This window comes from Mizuhopecten yessoensis, unplaced genomic scaffold, assembly GCF_002113885.1.
Source record: "Mizuhopecten yessoensis strain PY_sf001 unplaced genomic scaffold, ASM211388v2 scaffold8507, whole genome shotgun sequence".
NCBI classification, from domain to species: Eukaryota; Metazoa; Mollusca; class Bivalvia; order Pectinida; family Pectinidae; genus Mizuhopecten; species Mizuhopecten yessoensis.
In genome coordinates, this window is record NW_018407582.1 from 427,011 (window position 1) to 446,901 (window position 19,891).

Sequence of the window (19,891 nt, forward strand, 5' to 3'; positions counted from 1 at the left end):
TTTTCTTTGTTAATTCTTAAGATTTTCTATGAGAGTTCCGCCAGGTATGTGTTTCGTTTATTAGATGTCAAAGCTAATTACAAGTCAGAAAAATGCGTTTCTAAAATGCAAAGACACTTTCTGTCAGTGAGGCATTACTCTTTATCTTTTTTAAAAGGATATAGAAGGTCTTACAAAATCTTAAAGTGCATGTTATTCTCTTTTCATAAAGATGTCTTTGAAGTAAAAAAATAATTATAAAACAAATTTTCTTAAATATACAGCTAATGAAAAATGTCGACCCCTTCTATATCATGATATCGTTGTGAACATTTGAGGTTTAAGATCTTTGCAAGAACTAATGTAATGTAATAGTTTCAATTAAGCATGAGCATTCATACCAGATGTATGCATAACATAAAAACGTTTTCCATTTTTTTAATATATCACTTTTATATGCAGCGATTATAGTTTGTAATGACATATTTTCTGTTAGATGGTTTGGCATATATTTTCCACTGGTAATTAATTTAATTTTATACGGCATTTTAAGCATCAACTATTTAATTCATCAGAATGATGATGTATTACACATCAATCAATTTATGTATCCGTGACCGGTGTTAGTTGCCACCAATTAGCCTAGACAAGGATACTGGAATGAATGCTTGAGTGTCATTTGCAATAAAGTGCATACAGTGTTAACCTCATGTTTATTGACCAAAAAACAGCTAAGTTAATTTATATTAAATTGGTAGAGTTTTTTTAGGTTTATTATCTTTATCAGCATCCGTGCATAAAACCTTGCTTTTTTGAAAGCTTCATATAAAATCCGCGGGAGGATTTTTTTATCTCAATTAGGTGCATTATGTGGTTGTACTGATATACTAGTACATTTCAACAACTGTAGTTTGTTCTAAAGAAAATGACGTAACTCCAGTTAACATGACGTGCTAGTTAAGCTTTGACTACCATTGGGAGTCTGCAATATAGCAAGTTAATTTGACTTTATACGTCCATGTAAACACGGCTGAACGCAACAAAAAAAAACGACGGACTGCACGCAGTTGTTATACATCAATAAGGCTCCCCAGATATACACCTTCATATCGACTGTGTTTGATATCCACATACCAATCGTCCAGTGATGACTGGAACTCAGGGTCACTTGGGAGTTTGTAAGCGTAATATTTAGGTACGGTGTACATTGGGGTCAAGCGTAGACACAAATAGTGAAAAGAAGGCCGCTTATGGTATTGAAAAAATTGCGGCAATACCAGAATGGCGTCGTGAACGTTCTGACCATAACGTCGAATTGCATAGTACTTCATTTACAAAATCAAACGCGACGTATATTCGTCTGGAAGCAACAGCTGCTTTGGTAGACAATGAGAATAATAGACTTTTTTGTTTGGAGTATGAAGCATCCTGTCTCTAGCAGCATACAACAATAGAAGTCGATGGGAACCACACCGTGTCCCCTGGCTCCGAACCAGTCTATTCATTATAACATGAAAGAGAAATACAATATCAAACTGGTATATGCAGTCGATTGTGATTGTGATGTATAGAGGCGTGGCTCCTGGGGAATTGACGTAGACATGCGGCCCAACAGGACGAAGGAAGGAGGAGGTCCACATTTATTGTATTATCCGCCATCTTTTATCACCTGAACATATCATGGCCGTTATGGAAGTGTATCTTGATATCAATGTTTATCACTAATATTATTGTATAATTTACATTAAACAGGGCGTTCGCTTTGTAATACATCGAGTGTGACCTAAATTGTATTAAATCTATTTACGTGGGTACTGCTTTTCGTACAAAAATGTATAACAAAGAAAGAAAGGAGTTAAAATTGTATTTCTTTGGATCTTATAGATGCAATGTCAGTCTGACAATGGAAAGATTTAGATAATTGTAATGATGCTCAAATAAACATTCTGTTGTATGTTTGTATTGTTTATGTCTAGTTTACAAAATCATCATAAATTGTAAAGCATATTGCATATATGTTCATAAAATGTAATTAAACAAAAGTCATAGCAATTATATAACAAAATGCCATAGACTGTATAAAACATCATCTTTTATATATATATAAAAAAATGCTGTGTTCATGTAGTCGTGATTTTTGAGGTTGCTATGAAAACAGGGAAATAAATGAAAACAATTTAATAGATATCTTTGACTACTGCTTGTTTGCATTGGTTATCCTCGGAACTTCGTTCATGTACCAGGAAACGACCTAAATGGTTGCAAACCACGAATGAAAATAAACATTTCACATTTCACAGTAAACCGCAGCGTATTTTGTTTACTCTTTGTAATTCCTCTTTACAACAGATATCGATTCGATCCCACACACAGAGTACATATCATATACATTTGTATTCATGAAACTACTGTGTAGTTGTATAATTTCGCGATTGTGTGTCCGGAACTTATTCGGGGGCGTTTTATTTCGCGAATTACCATTTCTGTTAATCTATTTCGGAACACCTCGCAAATAGTTCCGAGTGCATGCTACAGTACTTCTAACAACGCACAACCCGACATCGTTACTGGACACAGGTGAATACCTGTTCCTAGTATGTACCAGGCAAGTAAGTTGTTTAAACGCATTTGCGAAATTCGCGAAATTAAAACAATCATGAATATAAGTAACTATACAGTACTTGGTTTTGCCTAAAGGTACATAACGTTTCCCTAAAGATGAAGCTTTTCTTGATCCTGACGTATCCACTTGTTTGTGCAACTGTTTTACACAATGTGATATTTTATATCTCTGAACAATAAGGACTTATCATAAGAACATGTAGTTGCATGTTTTGATTAGTACGTCACGTGCTTTCGTTTAATTAGAATGCTGTGATATGCCATCAACCCTGACCAAATACACATTTATGTTTTCTAACATGTCCTTAATAATTAAAAGCAACCATCTTTGAGCTGTTCTTATTATGATGGAAGGAAAACAACAGCTGCTGCTGCTGCTGCCTACAGTATATTTACTATTACTGAGCCTAAATAATTAAAGATATATAATGATGATTGTTTCACAAAACATTTGATTTCTGTGAGGCTGTAATTTCCTTCTTGTTGAGATATCTTAAACAACACAATCAGGATGAAATAGTACAATGTAGAGATTGGATATGAGAGTCAAACGCCGTAATCATGAATAGAGTTCTTCGTTTATATTTCGGACACATTCAGAATTAATCAAGCATAAAAGTTTATATAACGCTGAATAGGATTAATACAAAAAATGTTATATTTTCATTTTGACTGCTGTTGGGAAGAATAAATCTGATTTCGTTAACATAAACATTAAGCGTATAATGGAAACGAGAAACGAATCGCTTGTAGAATTGTTAATTCCTGTGGATAGTTATGGATCATACAGATCACTAGAACTTGCTTCTGGTTATTTCAGCTTAATGAACTGTATTTCAACTCTCAAAAATGTATGACAGTTAATTTGGTAAAGAAAAAACGTCCGTACTAAATAGTTGAGTGTGTATAAGGCCATTACATGTTTATAATGTGTCAGTTGTGTGCAGCACTTCCTTACTTTAACGAAGTTTAACATCATTTGCCCATACTCAGTTTTAAAAAGACAACGCTTGATTGAAACATGGTCCATGGGACAGAACACGGTAAATCTGTGACAGGCAAGGACATCGAGAGTCACATGTAAACTGTTGCTATAGGTTATATTAAAGTTTGTTTTATTATCTGATGATGATGTTGTTTTGTTAACTTCAGTGAGTGTGAGATGTTTTTATTTTTTATAACTAATTATTACGCAGTTTAAAAAATGGACAAGGGGAAATAGTCGTTTTTTTGCTCTTGAAAGGTAACACACTTCCAAGAGCCGAAATCAGCAGGGAAATAGTTTACATTGAAATAGGAATAAAATGCTTCTTTCACGAGTGACTAGTTTATACACTGTTTTACTATAGGTAGCAGTCTACAGTAGAGAGTTGTGGCCATGGGTGATATTTTTGTTAAATGGCTAACCCTTGTATAATGATATGTTAAAAAAAATATAAAAATAAAAATGTACTAAAATTGGTATAAGCATGATGAAGTGGGGTATGTGAGCTTCACATTTGTAAAAAAAAATCAAGATCAAAATTTTGGCCATAATTCGAACCTTCACATGAAAAGCTAGCTTTACAGGAGGTAACATTTTGACAACAGCACACGACGCAAAATTGCAAAAAATCAAGTTTGACAACTTTACTGGGACCCAGATAATTCTGCAAACAAGTAGGTAATCTTTAATTTCAGACAGGGGGTCAAATTTTGGGTAAAAAATAGCAATTTTTGGCATTTATTGGTAATTTTTGATGTGGTAGCCAGGGAAAAAAAAACTAGTTGCGGGGGTCAAATTTTGGGTCAAAAATAGCAATTTTTGGCATTTATTGGTAATTTTTGATGTGGTAACCATGGTTTTCACACAAGTGACATACGTAGAAAAAAGAGGTTTAGACACTTCTCAGTACTTTATGTGTATTGTAAATGTAATGCAGTTTACAAATATATATACATGTATACATGTGTTGTGTAGGGTAAATCCGCTGTGTTTACATTACCTCGACATGTGCCTTGTTTATCAGAGTCGGGCCATTTCTACTGTATACTGCTTCCAAACTGACACAAACCAAACATGTAAACACTTTCATTATGTCAACAGAAAAACAGTTAACAGAATATATTCGTCTTGGGAAATCAGAAGTTGAGAGAACCAAAACAATACATGAAAGTATAATAAAAATACCGATATCCTAAACTTACATTGTTTTATTTTACCCATGCAAACCAGACATGAAAATTATTTGATTGTGTTAACTCGCCTAATTATTGTCTGAAAACAAACAACATTCGTCTTGGGAAATTAACCTTGTAACGGGGAAACTAAAAACGTTTACCAAACAAGAATCTATATCCCGAGCTCGTATACTGTGGATGTTCTGTTTTACCAGTACGAACTGCAAAGATATCATTTAAAAATAAAAGAACTTCTGAAGCTCCATAAATCTGTCGAAAGCTATGTATCTACTCTTTAACTATCGCCTGGAATGATATCCCGGTAGGTCGATAAACACACAGTGAACGGTCAAGGTCGAATAACAGCTCCGCCTACCTTTCATCTGATTGCATTTGGATGCAAGTGGCGTGCTGCCATGATACAAAGTGTATCACTGTAATGTTTTTTATTGGTTCTTTATGAAAGGTACTATTGTCTTGAACTATAGCCCAGTAAAATGTGTTATTTCCCGGATAATAGTATCTTGCAGTTAACGTATGACAATAGCATATCTTTTCATCATAATATTACATGTGTTAATTGGAACAAATAAACAAATGTGTAATATTAAAATAAATGTATTACATTTTCGTTCTAGGTTTGAAATACATCTTTGAACCATTTATGGTTGTATACAACACATTTCCGTTGAAAAATATTACATAGTTTAGCTCAACGGAAAGTATGGTTAAACAGAACTCTGTTAATCACCATCATAAACGTTTAAACGACGTGTGTTTATCCTATGCATTTAATCTTTCAATGTGGTACCTGTTCGTGTTCGTTCATGATACGGTTTGAATATATCAAAGAGTCGGACAGCGATTTAAACGGAACAAAAGACGCGTTTTCTATGGTTACAAGTTTCGACAAACGACGAACATCAATAGAAAACAAGTCGGGAACTTTCGTCATTGTTTGAATTTGATATGACGTCATGATCGGTCCAGAGTTACTCGAACAGTACGGCAGTATGACTTGGACAGTTTCCGGTAAAAACAGATGCATTGGTAATTGTTCTTGTTGATATTAGTTTAGAACACCTTTTGATTGATAGGTTTGCCTTATTACTCTTAAACGGGTAAACATAACTGACTGGCTGGGTCGTTTACATTTGTAACAGATCACATATTGGAAAAAATCCGTTTCCTCGTTCTCAACAGTGATTAGCTAAAGGCAATTCTGACGATGAAAAATTCAAACCACACGAGAAAGATCATGCAAAATGCCGTTTGTATTCTATGGGAATATTGAGTGTCTAACGGTGAGCTTATTTACAGTATGGAAGTGATGCTGGTGTCGGCGTTATCTGTGTGTTTTTTTTAAATTGGTTTTTGTTTCTCTAAGGACCAGTAAAGGTCAATACTACGGTAACAATGCATGGTCTCCATTCGATAAGGGCTTCAAAAACACTTACAAAAGGCCCGTACTGTGGATATTGTGAACGGAGCCGGATTTGAAGCCGCAAATGTAATCGTAAACTGAAATAGATCGGCCTGGCCTCAGCTGCGACATAAACCATCAGTCATTTAGTCCGACCTTCTGGATGTATGTCTAATATTGACACGGTTAAAAAAAAAAATTCAAATGACTGGAAAATAGAATTGTTATTCGGTTTGTTCCAGTGCCCAGTTTATTAAAAGGATGGTTATGGATGGACGTAGTGTTGTGTAACAGGGCACAGCTCATATATAACTGTTTATCTTCTAGGTACATGTGTGTAATACACAGCTTTTTAACCATCAAATAAATGTCATCAACGTTAACTACCATCAAAGTACAGCACCTACATTCAGGTGCTTGCTCACAAATATATTTTTACATAACATTCCAACCACACAGCGCTTCACCGATATATCAAAACAATGCAATGCGCATGAACACTATTGTTTAATGTGCTATGTATATACTACACAAGTCATGGAATAGTATGGACATTACCAATAGAAATGTGTTGCATGTATAATGTATGTATAATGCTTATAAAAGAAGCATAGCTCATTAACATAATAGGACGGGCGTTTCCAGGTCACATGAACGTACTGCCCTTAATATATCAATATATTTACCCGCTGCCCTCATCCGAAACACGTGCTCGTCCGTTAATAAGGAAAGAAGGTCAATGCAGCATTGTAGAGCAATCAACATACTTGCAGCTGTTCTATATACAAATGTCACGGTATACACTGTGATGCTTCTTTCATTGTAGGTCGTCTGGAGTAGCCCGATGACTACATTAACTTATCAAAAGACGTTCAGAGTCATTGTCACTGTGTATATTTTGTGTATATTCCTTATTGTTTGCATATGAACAATATGTCAACCTTTGTATACGTAAACGAACCGATGACTGACGGTATGTCATTGTTTAACTTAGATTTGTCTGTATTATTTTCTCCCTCTTGTATTGAACACCGAGTGTTATCATGACAGATTACTTTATACATGTAACTTTTATTTTCTCAGGTTTAAAAAGGATAAAAAAGGTCCTCCCAACACCATTTTCCTTTGTACAAAAAACTAACAATCGATTTGTTTTAAATTCAATTATCGTTTTTACGTTATTTTGTTGCTTTCTCTTCAACATTTTTCCGTACAGCTACATTGTTCCCTGCACCCCAAATGATTCCTCTTATATACCTTTCATTGTCCCCATTTACGTCCCCATAACCATCACAAAAGATGTTCCATATTATGAATAATACTAATGATAATAAACGTTACAATTTTACATATGAGAAACATACATGTACAATTGTATACACGTCGGCTTCTCATTTACACTGTGCTTTACGTGAAGTTTATCACTTTGGATTTACTGACCTCTCTCTCTATATTATTTTTCCAATTCCTAACTAGGAAATGCTTAAAGGCAAATTTTTGTTTCAAATATTGATTTTTATGTTAGCAGACGTTCTGAAACACGATATCTATTCATTTTAAGCGTGTCGTCAGATTACAATATCATGTTAAACGACAGAAGAATGTCTAGGCATCAACATTCAATCATCGACTTTGCCTCACGTATATAAATGGAATGTTATACACGGTATTTGGTACGTGTTTTGCATTATGAAATAACTCTACCAGGCTGCATGTCATGACATTTGTATAATTAATAATTTATTCAAATGCAGATCCTTTTCATAGTTTACATGATTTCTTTTCTAGGTAACACCGACCCCGCCCCCCCCCCTCTCCCCCCTCCCACACACACCATTCCTTCACCACCCTATCCTTCTCCCGTTCCCAAAATTCATATATGTACATGATTTTTTACCGTATGTATTGAGGACAGGACTGTATTAAGTTGAAATTAATTGTTGTCCAATCCCAATCCATTTGTATATTGGTAAAATAAAATAGGTTTAAACCAAACGTGTTTTGCATTTCTATGAATACTGTGACCAAACGTTGTTCTGGTAATTCAAAAAGTAATTATATTATTTTGTGTACGTAATCTAGAAACCATTTTTAATTTTGCATTTCCTAAGTTCATACCGACTCGAGGCCCCAAAATACCTGGTAACCCCTACATTTTAAAGTACGTGTTGGTGACATATAATTAAATTATCATATTTCAATCATAAATAGCAACACTCCCTCTACATCCACACTTTTGGGCTGAGTCCTTCAACAGGAATTGAATGGAGGGGTCCAAAGCATGTCCCCGGGTAGAATGGAGGGGTCCAAAGCATGTCCCCGGGTAGAATGCGTCTACACTTAACGAGACAGCATTTAAGAAACGTTCTATATAGCAAACACTCCACTGATCAATTATTAGCTTATTATTACAGAACACTTACTTAATGATAATCGTGAGTATATATCTACAGTGACAGATAAGATGTTCTGTCTGCACATTACATGTATATTGTACTCACCGATTTCGTCCCCAAATTTTCCACTGCACATTTTAACACCGCCATTTCTCCTTGTACATAGGTCAAATTAGCTTCCACAAATTTAAAACGAGGGATTTTTGCTACGCGTTCGTAACCTGAAAAACACAAATATAGCCTGGTAAATGTACTGTTCACTCATTGACTCAGATAGGAAAAGAAATAAACAAGAATTCAAAACATTTCATGCACTGTAATTCACGTAATGATTTAATCCCATCACCAAGTTAAATACACTACGCACAATATAAATGGTTTTTAAGGACGCGATTCAACACTTCTTTAATCTCGTTCGTTCGTCCTTAAATACATCTAAATATGCGCAAGGACAACTCTCAGTCGATGGGACGGAAGAGCTGTCCGCTAATTAGCGTTCTTAATTATCGTTAGATATACATGTACGATATCAAATTTACATCGTCATAACAATAGGTACATGTACATGTACCACTATACAGAGTTCGACAATTTAGGTAAATGAGGGATACCTCGGACAAGGTGACGCACTATGAACAAAGGGCCGTAACTCTGTACATTTTAACATGAAAAATCTAGTGAGACATGGAGGCATGCCTTCAGTACGCAATATCCCGTCATCCCTGGACGTACACGTACTTTTATAACAACGTCCTCAATATCGCAATTAGAAGTGGCTGATCTGGAGCATATGAATGACAGACTGACGGAGGGAGTGTATATCTATAGCTCCTTCGGAAGTACGATTTGGGACTTATTAAAAATCATCTTAGATAGAATGATAACTCTAGAGGTGTTCCGGTTTATGTGTTCGATTTGCCACAGACACATTACATTGGGTTGATACTTGTATTTAAACGCGGTTTAATAATTCCCCTGGTTTTCCAGACACGTAAGCTATATATTTCAGATTGTTTGATAGTTCTTGCACCTAAGGGTGGTATTTTATTGGACAACGCCAATAACATTTGCAAAAAATACATAAAATGATGTCATTACTTTATTGCAAAATACTACAATTGTCTAACGTATCGGTGTTCTCAATCGTATATAGATGGATACAGTATCAACTATATCAACAATTCAGTATGCTTTTTATTGCTTAACGTGCGTGACACAAACAAGTATCGAACTCTGTAAAATTGATGAAGAAGATATCATGCATCGTTTATCAAAACATATAAAAAATCCCTTCATATCTAACTGCGACTAGGTGCTAACTGTAATATGCACAGTTATCAATATTTATAGAAAAATAACAAACCATATCCGACAACATATTTATATCCATTCCGAATTAGATTAGACGAGATTTGCGTTCTACAGTGACAGAACTAATGATAGGCTCTCAGGCCGCAATGTCATCAATTCAAATTAGTTATTTAACGGATTCATTTAACAGCGCTCCTGGGGAATACCCACACGTCTAGCGTCAAGAGGAAGCGTCTTGGGATTATCACTCGGACAAAAAAGTCACAAAAAATTACATAATTTGTATGGCGAATTCCGTGATGTCACTTGAATAGAATTTCATGGTTAGTTCACAGACAAATAATCAAAGACAGGGCAGACATGTTAAAAGCACCAAGGGATTTGACTGCAGAACTATTGTTTTTACTAACAACGTGTGGTATTCGTCCCTAGATTAATTCATGTAATATTAAAAAAATCAGAACTGAGAGTGAAGAATTACTTGAATTTGAGGTTGCATAGACATGCAAACAGTCCCCATAATAAGCATTGGTACTGGATAACATGTCATATTTGTAATGTAAACTGTGTTTTTCATGATTACATTCTGTTTCAATAATGTAGATCAAGTCTTGCTACTGAACTCTCGAATGCTCGCAGATTAATTCGACTCATGGCTCGCGTCTGACTCACATCTACGATTGAACTATGATTGAACTATGTTTGAACTATGAATTATGTTTGAACTATGAGCTATGTTAGAAGCTGCGTAAATTCCTATGTTGTTACCGTACATTTCTTCTATAAAATGTTCGATGTAAGTCATGCCAATTTCTGCCATTTAATTTTCGAGGTTCCATTTTATACGCGAAGACCGTAAGTAATAAATTGTAAAATCATGGTATAGTTACTTCACCCAAAAAGGAATGCGAAAGAAGCTTTCCATGATATTTCCTAGATTCAAATTTGAGTTGTAAATAAAATGTTTGCAGATTTTGAATTGCACAACGTTACACATCAACATACAAAAACTACTCGAGGTCTATGCAAGTTAGAATAACACGTAAAATTTAGTATCAAAAATGAGACGGCACGTTGTTTTTAGAACTTGGGAGGCTTATGCAAGGACGCTGAACTAATTTGAAAAAAATAATTGACTGACTTTATAGACAATGTTGAATTCCCGAAAGCATCTTTTCTAAAGCCCTCGTTTTTATAACCTTTTTGCATATAGAAGATGTATACAAATGATAAATTCATCAATGCTTTTTTATAGATCACCGACAGTTAGTGTCCCTTCCGCTGGGAATCGAAAATCATTTACACAGTGTCACCGCACGTGGTTTCACAACACATTCAAATGAGGTCAAATGATCTTCAATTCATATTATTGAACACGTGTTGACGACACTGCACGTTCATCGCTCATTGACAATTCAATATTCATCCATATTTGAGGGCTAGGATGTAGGCTAGACTTAAAAACTATTTAGGATTTTTACACCAGACAAAGGTCATGGCACATTCCCATCGATGCCGAACTACAGAGGCATCTAATAGAGACATAAGTCATGGGGCAAGCTTGCATAAATATGCAGTCACATTTTTGTTTTATATATATTGAATATCTCACCAGGGAAGGAATTACACAAATTGCACAAATTAGTTGGAGAGTTGCAATTCCCGCGAGAATCAATATGTCGGCTACATAGGACTCGTTCCAACACGCTTTCCGTGTTTCGGCGAACGTCTTTCAGAGCGGAAATTAATGAAGTTGATGAAATGATTGCGATGTTTTTGTTAGATAGGGCCGTAGGAGTCGCCGATTATATCTTTCTACATTTCTAATTTATTTTCTTCTGTTTTTCATTAAAATCAGCAGACAGCGACGTTAAGTTTTCAAACATTCCTTTGACCCAGAGGACAATACCAGATGAAGTTTTGTTTTTTATTCGTCCCGTGTAGGCAAACATTCTAGTCGTTTAATCTGTTCCGCGGGAGTTGTGCCTGATGGCCGACCAAAATTGGCCGCGTTTAGGTTGAAGTTCTTAGATCAGAACGGCACAAATTTGGCAAAGTGTGAGGCCATGTTTTATTACGCACAAGGGAAATCTCGCTTACAGATAAAAACTTGTAGACAGGCAAATTATAAAACCAAACACTTCACAACAAAACAATCATATGGAAAACCAAGGAGTTCAGTATTCTTCAATGTTAAAACGCTTCAACTGTTTACCGTGTGCTGCTTTCGTATGTATACGAGCTGACACTATGGAGGGAAAATCTGTGATTTATTGTTTGAAATTCGTTGCTTTTAGTTGGAATTCCCAAAACAGCTTTTCTTTCAGGATTTCGCTTTTTTAATACGAGCTCATCCCCCGGAACAACCTAAAACTATTATAAACAAGATGTTTTAGAAACTTGGTCTTATCGTTTACTTGAATTGCAAAACGTAGACATATTTCACCATCGGTAACCTAGATTTGGTACGTATGTGTGTGTGCCCATCATCGGTGATTTAAGCTGCAAAACCTTCGTCTACATGAAGCGTATCCAGAAATGGTTGTCTTATGTTTGATTATTTGTCTTTGTATCCCCCACCTCTTCCCTTTACCATACGAGTGTAAACACAGGTCAATTTGATGTGAAGGTCAAGCCTAGATTCACGACCTTTTCTTAATTTAAAGAAATTTAATGTTTTCGTTGGAAAAGCATTACTGGATATAAGAACATACATGTACATAGGTAATGGAATAATTCCTTAATTCCAGTTATTCATTCTATGATAAAAGAATGAGTTAAAGAAGTTCTGGAGTTAAGGAGCGTGGGGCTAGATCATGAGATACCTAATTACAGAGATTACGGATTACAGCATTTCCCCCGATCAACCAACATACAGGTACAGGTTGTCTGAAGTGAAATGATGTACAGTAATAAGTTGATACCCCTATGTTTTGAAATAGTAGTTGCTATACATGTACCTGAGTAAGCATGAACTCAGAATTATTGACTTCTGTGCAAGGGAGCATTTATTGGACACGAAAGATATTAATTCACTCTTTAATAAATACCTACATTAATTTTCCATGTGAAGATGTACCACCTGAGCTTATATATATTATTTATATAAATATATACAAAAGAACATGTTTTGCCTTGTTTCTGTAGATATGTATTTGTGTATGTGAAGCATCATTTAGCATGATATAAACGATCTACGTGATATACTTGCATGCAAAATGTACTCTGAGGTTCATCTCAACTTTGGCGGAAGCTAATTAACACAGTCCGAAAAAACATTCATACAAATGCATATCAGTTGTTCATTAGCATGAGACGACTCTCTTGGAACGGAGATGCATGCCACAGTCAGTTAGCTTACGGTATATGCTCAAAACATTTAACACAAATCAACGTTAACAGTAAAGAGCTTCGTTATTGTTTTTGGAGGCTCGACCCCCTGATGGTAGCTACAGGTATGTAGACTGTAAGAGTTCATGCAATGGGTGTCGGCCACATTAGTAGTATCCCCAGGAAGAAAACACCTGTGCTTCTCCATCCCAGCGGTACGACTGATGCTTGCATTAATGATAAGTCAATGTGGGCCGCCTAAACACCTAAAAACACAAGATGGAGATGTTTTCATCAGTCCCACAACTATGGAAGCTTCGTGCGGGAACAAAATATTTCAGTATATATGTATGGTGACTGATTAGGACAACGTTTGCTATTTCACCATTTCGCTTTGCGCGGTGACCAAACGAATATTCACGAGTCCATTTTTGAGGTTTGCTTTTTGTCTTTTTATTGTCGTCATGCAATACTGCTTTAGTATTGATTACTGTGCCGTCATTTTTGTCTCCATCGGCGTGAGTTTTGATTCCAGCGACATGTCATTGTGTATGCCACGAGAACACCATAATCTCGCGTGATATTGATACTACTTGTCGTCTGCTAAGTCATCTGAACAAAATTACACGTGGGTTGCACTCAACGTAAGCGCAATGAAATTACTCTCCTTCCAAACATTCTCACCCATAGAGGTCGCTCTTACTATCACGTGCAGACAGCATTCGCCCAATCAGCAGTGTAAAACTTTTTATGAAGATCTGTTGATTGAAACTTGCTGGCGCCATGTTAAAATGCAAATCAATACAAAGGTTAATGGTAAAAAAATATTCGAAAAAACATGACTTCAAATAGTGCTTTGAACTGTGAAGTTAACTTATTTGTTAATCTGAATTTCATAAATCAGAATCAGTGAATATGTCTTTCAACAATTTGCTTTGTGCACTTTTATTTTTGTAATATTATTGTTGAGTTTTCTCGCTCTGCTTCGTTGAGCAATGCTGTTTCGTTTCTATTTCCTCAAACGTTCTATGACGTAAGCGAGGCACGCGCTATTATTCCTGAATAAGTTGTACATGTTATTTTACGACATTTTATACGAATTGTATGAATGTTTTGATCCGTCAAGAAAAATACAGAGAAACTTGATTTCGCAAAGTCAAAAAGGAAGTCTGTATATTTGATTTCAATTGGTAATGAGTTGATTAAGCGTCAACTCAAAAGATAGACAAGAACGCATTCGCATTAAAACATTCCTGAACGCATGTGCATTGACAAATATTCTTTAACGCAGGCGCATTGAAAACATTGTTTTAATTGAATTATTAGATAACTTTAATCGGTTATATTTCTGAAAGACATCTCTTTTATAAAGATACAAGCTAAACTGTGTTGGAAATACACACCGATATATCGCTTGTAGACGCTATAACGTTTCCACATAAACTGTTGCCGGCTTTCGCACGTGGTACAGCGACTATATAACCACACCTCCTGATTCCGTAGGAGTGGCGTGGACAAAAGCTTACAGAACGGTATGTCAATCAAGCCTTGGCGTTGAAAGGGTTTCGTATGTTCGTCGATGGATTTTCCTGCACTTAAACATGTAAAAGAATGTTCAACATGTGCGGTAAGTATACACTATATGAATGGGCGAAAGGAAATGGACATTCCATACATTACAGACACTAATTACACATGCTGCTGACTGATACACGGAGGGACATATGCAGTTGGCAATTTCGTACCTGTGACATCAGTACATAAGTTGAGTACAGGAAGTCAATGACAGAACATGGCAGGCAGATTAGAAACAGCTTTAATTTTTGCAATAGGTATTTGTTTGATAATAAAAATTAAGAAATACAACGTTTTTGGTCTTAAGTACATTTGTATTATGTCTTATACACTAAGAGCGCCTTGAATACTCAAAGAAAAACAAGACGCGACATGTTTCATTTTCATTTTAAATTGATGAAAGCGTTGCTTCAACGCTATAAATGATTAAAATAGAAACAATGAAAGTTGCAAAAATGACCTGGCAGTAAATAAAACATTACTGATTTAGAAAAAAATAAAAATAAAAGTGATGATCTTTATTGTATCAATAGGCCCCAATAGTCACTTTCATATACTTGTAGCTGCATGTATTTCTCTTTCACACGTTTAATCCTTACCAATACACAACCATTGGACAAAGTTGAAAATGTCGTGAGATTAAAGAATTAATAAATAGAAACGTCTTTGGTCTGAAATGAATTGAAAGGCTCTTTTATTCAATCTACAGATACAAAAAAATAGTTCAAAGAAACACTATTTGTTTAACACCAGAAACCTTTTCAGAAACATCTGAACTTGAACGAAAACAACAGAAATCTGATTGAACGAACATCTTTTGTTCCATTGGCAGGTTTTCTATAGGAGTAACTGGGGCGAGATTTAAAGTGTGATTTCATCCGTTTTATTCACAAATTCACCTAGTAATGTGTTTGTTTGATCTAAAAACAGCAGTGCATATTGCAATCACAGTACGTCTGGGATCTATCCGCTTCGTGACCCCTCTGTAACTAGACTATTTCTTCTGAAGCCAAACATATCACAAGGAACATTCCGCAACTATTGACGCCGGCGATTTCCTGTTGACATCACGTGCACTTTAGTCTGTTTTGACATATTGTTCGTACACATTTTATGTAAATATATGCCGAAAGAAATCCATTTATCATCCTAATTCAACTCGATTTATGTCAAGGTGCGTAAAACAGAAATAACAATGATAATCAAATCAAGAACACCCCTAGCAGGTCTTTGACCGGACAGTGAGAACATGAAGGTATAAAACCTATATTACATGTAATAAGAAACACATTCAGTAGATAGACTGTTTTCTACAGGTGCCAGCCTTCCCTATGGGCTTCCCCAGTACACTTATACATGTATCAATAAATGTATATCTCTAAGTTCCTATACGAAACAAAACAAAATAAATAGCAAGCCAGAACACGTGGACGTAAAATGACTGTCGTTATTTATATTGTATCAATTGTTTAGTCTATATTTCTTGCTTATCTTTTTTAATTCAATTAAAACAGACCCGAAAGTCGACTTACATAATAAAAAGTAATGCTAACAATATTGTTGAAAAATATTGCAGATTTAAGAAAATTGCAAACTATGTTTTTAATTTACCAGATAGATGGCAGTATAGCAAACACCGTGATAAAAATAATATTTAACACGTAGTCGAGGCTTAAACGATCGCAGGGTACACTAAAAAATACAGTCGAGTTCAGATTATTCCTGTTAGAATTATAAGCGATACTTTCTTTAGATATTGTAGGTGTCTTTGAGGAATATTTTTTTAAGGAGAGGGTTGAAGAGTATGATATTTTTCACGAGTCTGAAGCACGAGTTTAAATATAAAACTGAAATATATTCAACTCAAAATATTTAGTCACTGGTGCGCAAAATTGTAAACCCGCAAAGATGATCAAGCATCTTTAAAACGCAAAATTTTGACCTTGTCCTTTATTTCTTTTTCAGAATAGCCTTACAGGTATAAGCAATTTCGAGTAGGACTTGAATCTCTTTAAATCACCGAACACTGGAGCTGGCATTTATTCGGATATCGAAATCAAGAAAATTAATCTTCTAGAATATTCTGAAATGATGTTTATGTTAGCAGGGTCAAAAGTTTGCGTATATTGATTTAACTGGGGCATTCACAGAAAATATATACAGAATCTTAATTCAGCACAGTAAAAAATAGCGCATTATTTAAAGCGCAAAGAGGCGTTCAAATTAGAATACCGCTACAAAATGTACGTTTAAAGTATCATGCATTCTTGGGCTTTTCTGGTCAAGTAGTTTACTGTTCGTGAGGGCTATGCAAAGGATATTGCCACGCGTTTTCAATAGAGGCAAGGTGTTCCAAGAATAGACGTTTATATGGCGAGACGCTGTATGTACGTTATATGCCTCATCAGGCTAACAGCTGGTCACTTCTGATGGTCTGACGTATTAGTTCTGGGTAATTAACATCCAAGGACTACACAGGGCTGGACACAGAGAAAGGCTACACTGTAAAAGAGCACACCAACATTAAAATGCCAGGTACATTTGTACCAAAACACGCCAGGAATCAGTGGTCGTAATGTATATATACCACAAAACAATCGTATTGTATATCAATTGGAACTACTATACATAGTTTTACGAGACTGCACGTATCTGTATTTAAATTATATGCACAGAAAGGGTAACAAAAAAAAAATGTTTACAGCCGCGAACTGTGAAAAGGTAAGTTTTAAGAACGATCTTTTACATTGCAGACGGGATTTGGAGAAGAACAATAATTTGTGATCCGAACATCTGATTGGTAGAGCGGTCGAAATTGACGTCATCACTAATAAATTACCTCGTGACCATATCAGTCTTCGGGTTAATCAAAATGTATCTTGTCCTGTGCCTAAGTCAACAACTATATATTCCACTTCAGGTCAATGACCACTTCCTCGGACGTCAGTCTAGCCATACTTAACACCTTACACGTACTTCCTTCTGAAAGTATGCTTAGGAATACAATGCCCACACCAGTGTTAGTTCCTTTTGATTATTATTAAGAAATGCAATCGTTGAATTACCTGTTAAGGTTTAGGACCAGAATGTTAGGCTGCGGGCCTGTTTAGGTACAAAATATTGTGTTAATTAGTTGAAGTCGTATTCAACTCGAAATACGTCATAGGGATAAGGAAAAGCGGACGGTGACGATTAAAAAAGAGTTTAATCAAGAGAGTATTCAGTCAATCGGACAAACTAAATTCAATATACCACATGTGCAATACAAAATACATTATCTCTGACATATGGTAGAGTGACCTCCCTTTATTTAGGTAATTCATACTACCTGATTATCCCTTTTAATTATTCAGGTAGTGCTTGCATTTCTATGTATTTGATTTTTGTTCAGAGCAAATGACCTCTGCACCTGCGTCTTTTTTGTTGGGTTCAAAGATACATTTTCTTAGTTATTTTAGTTTTTCGCGATTTCTGCTGTCTTTTCTTTACATATGTAGGTTTGGAGTCGCCTCAATTCCTGTCGATGTGTTTATTTTATTTTTGATGCCTTTTTCTGTGGTTGTTGTCTTTCTTTTAATGTTGGTGTCTTCTACGTTCCTTTTGTCTTCCATTTAAGTTGTGTTGCCTTAGTTCCTGTAGTTCTTTTATATATATATGTACTTTGAGGTAAAGTGTTGTCCTTGGGAGTAGCTGCAGTTATACATGGCTGTTTGCTTTACCAATCGATAATAGACATTTTGTTCGTCTTTCCCTGCTTGTGCTTTTAAGGAAATCCATGAGTCACTCTGTATAGTAAGGTACGTAATACATGTATCACATACACCGTAAAGTGGCTTACTTCAATAAAAGTGTTTAATATGCTCGAGTTTGAAAAGTTTCCAGGATGAAGGCGAGATTCTGCAATATGTAATAATGGTAGGTAAAAGGAAATGTGACGAAGTGAAGGGAACATAGCAAGAGAAGCAACTGGGATGCCTAATGCAAGTAAAATGTCGTTGATGACATTAGAAACACCGGCTTGATTTGATAATACATACTAATAAGTCGCTTCATTACACAGGAGATTGCTTCAGAGCGCCTCCTCAGCGCCGTGTATCTTTTAAGTACCGACATTGCACAAATGTACATGTATTGGAGAGCGACGTTCAATGAAGGATCTCAAATACGATATTGATGATTCCAGTTAAAACTGGATGGGTTTATATTCTTTTATATGTTCGGTATTACATGTATACCATTCAAGGCTAGAGGTGAAGTTAGCGAGAGGGTAAAAAGGTAGGTTTAGGGAAAGGTGGAGATATATATGGAAATAAGTTGTTGATCGTGATTAAAGGGGATAGCATTAAGTGAGCGACCAGGTGGATACAAGTGAGATATACAAGTGGGAGAGGGTGCAAATAAGGATAGAGCTTAGTGAGCGAGATTGGGATAAGGTAAGAGGTTAATTAGAAGATGAGGGTGATACGGGGGTTTGAGGTTAGTGAGCGAGGATAGAGATACAAGTGAGGGGGGAGTGGAAATTTGCGAGAATGAAATAGCTAAGATTTTATCGAGGGAGTATAAAATTAGATTTAAAAGCTACATGTAGTAAGTTAAGGTATTGAAACGGGTTACGTATATATGTGTTTAAAGGTTGGGGTGCAGATAATAGAAGTATATCTTAGCGGGTAAGGGATGGGTTTGGTTAAACGAGAAAGAATTACGTGGTAGATCTTCGAAACATACATACTAATGTCCATAGAGAAAGGGACAGCGCTTTGTTTAAGTTAGTGGGAACTAGAAGGAGCATTACACCTGGCAGAAATGATGCAAAGGTGGCTTCAGAGACTTGACGGCTATTGGCTAGGTCACTTGACTGGTGAGTTTGAGCAAGTCTGAGGTTAATGACTACCACACGATCACGTGCCGAAACACAAGGTCACACACTAACGTTGATGGTATTCTCGCTCGTAACTTTGTCAGCTCATCCATCATTGTTCATACCGTTTGTATGGTGGGGAGACATGTATGACATACCCCAAAAAGCATTCCTTGATTCGGTGTTCAATCATATAATACAAACTTCAACGCCTTCAGTAATAATCGGGTAAAAGTT

At 35.8% G+C, this 19,891-nt stretch overlaps 1 protein-coding gene across 3 annotated transcripts in view; it reads right to left on the reverse strand.

The window, feature by feature from the left end:
- Positions 1 to 19,891, reverse strand: part of LOC110456085 (zwei Ig domain protein zig-8-like) — a 171,764-nt gene that overhangs the window by 22,822 nt on the left and 129,051 nt on the right. For all 3 annotated transcript variants that reach the window (XM_021506625.1, XM_021506624.1, XM_021506623.1), the window contains exon 2: positions 8,686 to 8,801. In XM_021506625.1, the coding sequence (XP_021362300.1) occupies positions 8,686 to 8,801 (116 nt within the window). The remainder of the gene's footprint in view (positions 1 to 8,685; positions 8,802 to 19,891) is intronic.